This window comes from Lipophrys pholis, assembly GCF_963383615.2.
Source record: "Lipophrys pholis genome assembly, chromosome: 3".
NCBI classification, from domain to species: Eukaryota; Metazoa; Chordata; class Actinopteri; order Blenniiformes; family Blenniidae; genus Lipophrys; species Lipophrys pholis.
Genome location: NC_137627.1, coordinates 16,615,644 through 16,622,488, shown reverse-complemented (window position 1 = coordinate 16,622,488; position 6,845 = coordinate 16,615,644). Strand labels below are relative to the sequence as shown.

Below are 6,845 nucleotides of genomic sequence, written 5' to 3'. Positions count from 1 at the left end.
GGATGGTAAACATTTTATTTTCAGGTTTTTGTACTTGATTTTAGCAGTTTCATCCTTCTTTTTCAGCATTTTTGAGATAATATTGACACTTATAAAGCAGCACTGCATGTTTTGTTTTCCATTTTTTAAGTCTTTCTTGTAGATGTGGCTCAAGAGCCAGAGGTTGCAGACTCTTGCTCTCTTAGCCATTTTGTCCTTCATCTCACAGGGGAAGATGCAGCAGCAGGAGCCCACGCTGGCATATAGGCTGATTTCTGATGCTCTCAATAACAATTAATCAGCAGCAAACTGAGGACATACTGGACGCTACACTGACCCAAGACACACTACTCAACACTTAAATCTCACATATTGCACTTTCAAAAACTGTCACAGGGACAAGAGGCATCACATGTAAACTGTTTTGTTCCCCAGTGGTGAACTTTCCTCTGCCACAGTTCACTGCGACTAAACTAATGTGGACACACACACACACAGTGCTTTGGTTTTCAGTGACATGAACTACCTCTGTGTCCTTTGTTAGCTGCAGGTTTTCGGCAATGTCGTAACAAGAGCAGCTGCAGTATCTGCTGAATCTGTCAAAATACACAGGTTTTTGAAAGGCCCCATTAAATAAATAATAATAATAATAAAATAAAAAAATCTATTTTCAGTTTTTAATCCAGTCTCTGTGTGTTAAAAGTTCCTTTATGTCTTCATCTGTGGTCAAAAGATATTAAGGTCATTATGGGAGTATTCTATGTCAAATCTGGGCATCATTTCACCAAACATCCAAAGAGGTTTTCACCCCAAAACATCTAAATGAATTTCAAGCTAATAGCATAAGCTGTGTAGAAGTATTTGGAGGTTCCTCTCCATATTAATCAACTACCTCTGGCAGATACCACAGCACAAATAATTCCAATGTCTTATGAAATGATAAAATAAACAATTTTTACGGTTATCCATCCTGGCTCTATGGGTTACATATCCATTTATCTCGCTGGAGGAAAATGTTCAGGAATACTCTCAGCCTTCTGAATGAGAGGTAGAACATTGTTTTCTTAGTTGAAGGGATTCATACATAAAAAAAATCCAAATAAAATTTAAGGTTTCATCACCAGTGTAGAACTCATGAGAGGTTCCAGTTAACAAGCGACCATTTCCAGTATTTATCCTGTTTCTATGGGTTAAGTCAAAAAATTTTAGGGAATACTCAAATTCATCCAGGTCAAGATAATCTCAATTGTTGTTCTCAAAGGCAAATGGGCTTGCTTTAGGTCTTTGGTTTTCTAAATAATTGTGTACTACAGGTTCTGGGCTTGAAGATGTTATACCTCCCATTTGAGCTTCATGAGTTGAGAGGTGTAACATCTTCAAAATTAAAAGCAAATCCAGAACCTGTGGTAAACAAGTTCATATAAAACAGCCAAAGTCTGGTATCACATGTACATTTCTGAATGAATTGCCCGTTCATGGCTTCACCTTACTCCTTACTGAAGGAAGAGAGAGCATAGGTATTATTCCAAGTATCTCACCTGTGTCTACAGGTAAAGTGTTCATTTATCTCTTCATCTATAATAAACAATTCTTAAAAATCACTGAATCTCTTTTTTGACAAATGCACACTTTTCTTTTTCTTGTAAAACTATGACAAATGCTTTGTTCACTTCACGCAAAATGTTCCTTTCCATGCTGTGCATTTGTGTGAGAATCTAACCGTCTCCTCTGCAACACTGGTGTGTATAAAGCACATAAACAGTTATTGGCTTCTGAAAGCGCCAAGCAACAAGCTCCATCTTCTAACTGTGTTCGCTGGATAAAAACATGTATGTAGAGAATCAATTATTACTCTGACATCACCGAGTGTCATTTGTATCATTAAGCATCCCAAGTAGAAAACAGACAAAAGACTGTGGTTGAGAGGTGAAGAACTAGTCCTTCTTCCAGTCATGGCCATTAACTGCAACAGAGTCTTGGTAGTCTTGCTGCTGTTTGTGCCAGCTCTTACTCTTCCGCCTGGCAAATCGAACAATGTCCACCATGAAGACCCAGGATAGAGCGTACATGGCCACTCCCCCGCACTTGATGAAGAATCTGGGTCTCGGGGAGCTCAGCTCACAGTACAGCATTGTGCCGCCCACGAAGATTCGCATCAGCACAAACAGCAGCACGAAGACGACGTCCACGACGTCTCCCAGCAGGGTCCCGTAGCGTCCCGTCTGCTTGAGGAACCAGCGTGCCTGCAGGAGAGGGTTGGTGACTTCGCTGCCAAAGAGCACCGCGCACGCCTCGATGCCAGACTCCCCCAGCCAAAGGGTCAGCAGGATTCCCAGGATGCTCATGGTGTGGTGGGCCAGCATAACGGCGCCCTCTGTGCGGAAGTACACGCACCAGGCCATGTCGAAGATGAAGTAGCTCAGACTCAGCATCATGGCACTGATCTGTAGAGGGGTGTTCGGAGTACCTGCCAGTCAAACACAGGGACAGAGATCGAAAGGTGCCGCTGATAGATTAACAACAGAGGTTAGATCTATTGGTAATATAGCTGTGTTGAAATACTATGATAATTAAACATGTTCTTAGCAAAACTGTTTACTTTAGCAATTTCCCCCCCCCAATTACTCCTTTAACCACCACAATTACACAGTAGGGGAGACAGAGTAAGCACTACAACAACATAACATCATCAGTCCAAGTACTATGACTTTGCATGGAGTGAACAACTGCCAGAATGTGAATGCCAAACAATAGCTATGTACACGAAAAACACAAACATAGCCAAACAATCAGCACAATCTCCACACATTATAAAATCCCAGCTTGTTTTTCATCCCCTTCCCCTCGTGTCCTACTGCTAGTCGAACAAGATGCACTAAAAGGTTATTTTAAGGATAATTGACAAGCTTAATCCTGGATGATAAGTCACTGATCTCCGCATCATGTTAAAAAGGATCCAGGATTTCTGTGTAAATGTCCATGTTATGTTTGAGTTATATAATAGTAGTTCATCTGAGGCTGTAGGTCAGGTGATTCTCTCTTGACTCTGAGCTGTAAAGAGTCCAACCTTTAAAAACGGGTCTTTTTCTTATTCCCACACACACACACTCCAGATCTAATCTGAGATGGTTCAAGAGCCGTAATGGAGTGGTCAGACTGACAACCATACCCAGGCTGTCGGTAATCTTCTCCACGGCTGTCTGGGAGGTTAAGCTAGGACGGCAGCAACATACGGAGGACATCATCTGTGTGAATTTGAGTTTACTCAGCGTTGGCCTGCACATCCTTGCGTGTTAAGAGATCTGTTTAATCCTAAATCTGAGCAGAAATCTATTATTTGTCCGTAGAACATCTCAGCGCCCATGTACATTAGGCAAATCTTTTGATTTCATTTAAAATGTCAGTGAAAGTGGAGAATTGAAAACAGACAACCACCTACAAAAGAGCAGAAAATATAAAAAACTGCAGCCAACTGTAAAAAAACTAAACAAAACAATTTTGACATCATGCGTGATCTCTTAACCGTGTTATCTAGTCAACACCTTTTTAACTGTATTGAACTTGATTGAGTGTATTCACTTTCATGCGTGTATTAAATTACTCTTTTTATCTGTAACGACTGTAAATGCCGGTTATTCAATTTGCATGCTCCAAAAGACCCAGTAAAATGTAATTATCATAATAATTGTTGCTGCCAACATGAAGTGAGATGAGCTCTTTGCCCCATGGTACTTTTATCTGCTTTATTTATGGGGGAAAGAAAATATATGTTTTCCTACCTGGATAAGTGAAGGGCCAGGGTCCATCCACATATCCTATATATGCCGTGATGCAGACTGCCAGGATGCCGTGCACCAGCGTGACCAGGCGGCAGTTCCACTCGTAGCTCCTGGACCCGTTCGCGTAACACAAAATGAAGTAGAAGGAAGCCCAGCAGCACAGGCACAGAAGCGCACAAACCACAAGCAGTGCCATCTTCCCCTCTGAAGACAAGACAAAAGCACAGCCGACAGTCACTCAAAAGAAAACCGTTCAATCACCTTTTCAGCAGTCATCAAGCCGACTCTGGACCTCACAACACGGCGAGAGAAAACGGCCCTGTGATATCGCGTTACAGTAGAAAGACGCAGAATTACCATCCGAAGACTCGCACTGTGCTCCCTTTGTAAGAGGCCAACAATTAGCCTTTGCTTGAACTATAATAGTACTATAGTGGGCTGAAGGAGGGTCCGGTGGGGTGAGGGGGACGTCTCTACTTCTGCCGTGACGTTTGTACAAGGAGGTGAGACCGGACAGACGGGCCCACCCTCGGAGGACTGGAACAAGCTGTACACTGGATTTTCCAAGACTTCAGGCTGGTTTCACAAGTGGATGAGAGGTCACTGGGCCTCGGAGAGCTCACATGAGCGAGGATAAGCGCCTCCGATAGAATTACTGGAGAAGACGCTTGCCCTTCAAAATCCCTATTAAAACCATCTAAAATGTGTTGTTGCGTGTTTGATTGCTCCACACAAGACCAATCTTAACAGCTGCAGAAACGTGGCTTGAAATGTATCAAGGTGGGAAAAGATGAGCGATGGTACATGGGTAAATGCAGTCGTCTAGCAGCTCTTGGCTAATTATTGTGCAAGGATCTGCAACCTTCATGAAATAAACAACTACTTCTTGACCCATCCTGCCAAAAAAAACTAGACTGATGGTGGAGATTGTATTCCTCGCCTCAAAATAAAGGTAACACAGTTTACAAACTTTTTTAAATGTGGCTTTGATATACAAATGTTGAAGCCTGTGTTGCATTTGTGAGTTTTAAATCTACAATGAGAACAAACTATTATTGCTTTAGTGCTTTGACGATTACTTTTTGGGGCTTTGTGCCCATTTATTGTCAGCTCATGCAGGTAAGCTATCATTGTAGGCAGTGAACACAAACGAATCTGTCCACTCGGCAATAAATAAACTCTTTTTTTTCTTCATTTTATAGTTTCTAGAGCCGCACTATATTTGGTTTTAAAGTTAAAATTCACAGTCTATTAAAATTATTTAACTATTTAATCAGTCATATTTTGTGAATTAATTACAAAATGGAGCACCTTCTTTCGTATTTAAAATTCGGTCATTTGAATTTGCAGAGCATGGAAACACAATTTATAACAATTCAGTCAATCTTTTGCGATGCGTGCGCGTTGATATCTCGATAAGAACACTTTTGTGATAAATAAGTATTATGAGCGCCACAATAATTTTCTCAAGGAAGCGGGGTTGATCTCGACCCCCCCTGACTGGGCTGTGTATTGCAAAGCACAAATGGAAATCAAACAGTGCAAAGAACTGAATAATGTCACCCAAAACCTTTGGAAGCTTGGGGTTGCATTTTAAATCATGAATTGGGCTTCGTGAAAAGGCATCGTTTTTGCGTTTCCTTCTTCGGAAAAGTTTTGCGTTTACACGTTCTGGTGGCAGAAACACCGAAAACGATTTAGTTCTCCTTGTGAGCCACTAGTGGGTGCTGTTTATATGTAATAACACCAGCTACGTATGCATGCAGAGAACGGTACACGTGTTTTCCCCGTGTTGGACAAGCTTCGTCTTAAGAAGGCGAGCTTCTCGAAGGCGCAAACAAGTCGTGAGCCTCGGTTACAATGCAGTCCCTCGCTCCCCGAAGGCTGATCTATAAAGAAGTAGTTCTGCAACCGCCAGTCAACGAATAGTATTCGCCTGTTATCTAAACAAGTGATGAAACATACAACAGCAGCAGTGTAATGCACACCCAACACTCCAGAACTGTGCTGTATATTCATCAGTAGCAACTCACATGCTGGAAGATAAACATTTGCACGGAGCTCTAATTACAGGTAGACAAACAATTGCAGCCACGATCTTGTTACCGCTTGTTAAACTGCAACAAGTTAATACTAACAGAACATCTGCGACAGAGCAAACATCAGCTTACTTTTCTCTGGAAGCGCGCACACATCATACTTGGGTTAACAAAGCGCAAAAACATTTTCCGTTTTCACTTTAAAATGATGTTTAAACATTAGATAAATTTTACTCGATCAAACCAAGTGAATAACTTTGTACCTTGTTTCGATTAGTTATTTTATGTAATTTCAGAATCTGTGCCAATAAAATCTGAACCTGTCTCATAAACAACAATAACTCAAGGACAGCGCATGATGAAGCATGGGAATGAGACGACTATATACTGGGGCCATGCTGTTATAATATGAAATAATAACTATTCACCGTCCAAAATTAATTGTCTATTTTTTGACAAAATCATTTATGCCCATCAAACTGATGAAAAGCTACATTGCAGATGTTCAAGCAGTTTGTACTGAGGTCGGCTGAGGCTACATAATAATGAGTTTTGTGGTCACGACTTCATATCTGATTCCCAAGTATTGTTCAAAAGTGGCCACAAGTCATTGATCGTGTGCCTGTAAATGGCGCTAATCACTGGTGGTGCTCTGTATATTCTATTTATTTGTCAAGAGTCCTGGATGTTCTGCATACATTTACAGTCCGGTATGTGATGTTGAACTTCAGCCAGGACAATCTTGCCCCTTGTGCTGAGGCAGTAACAACTGAAACAAACAAACGTAGCTCACAGAGATGTAAGGGATAAAATGCACGAGAAACGAAGCCACTCTATTGGGTAGATATACGTTGTTTATGATTACACAAATTATTTGAAAATGTTAGTGGGTGACTGACTGATATCTGTACAAACTTATCCTTATTGGCTATTTTCATTACTCGACATTTTCAGATGTGACTTAAAAATAATACAAAACCGCATCTGGGAAAGGACGTTAAAAATCAAATACAAGTTAGATTGCCTAAACTGTACTCAATAACAATTA

General features: G+C 41.0%; 1 protein-coding gene across 1 annotated transcript; it reads right to left on the bottom strand.

The window, feature by feature from the left end:
• Nucleotides 1-1,621: 1,621 nt before the first annotated feature.
• Nucleotides 1,622-4,192, bottom strand: tlcd5a (TLC domain containing 5a). Its single transcript, XM_080459030.1, has 3 exons — nucleotides 4,116-4,192; nucleotides 3,759-3,962; nucleotides 1,622-2,446 (listed from the first exon to the last, which is right to left on the bottom strand). Exons 2-3 carry the CDS (start codon nucleotides 3,952-3,954, stop codon nucleotides 1,914-1,916), a joined length of 729 nt encoding a protein of 242 aa, XP_080315156.1. The 5' UTR covers nucleotides 3,955-3,962; nucleotides 4,116-4,192; the 3' UTR covers nucleotides 1,622-1,913.
• Between the last annotated feature and the right edge of the window lie 2,653 nt (nucleotides 4,193-6,845).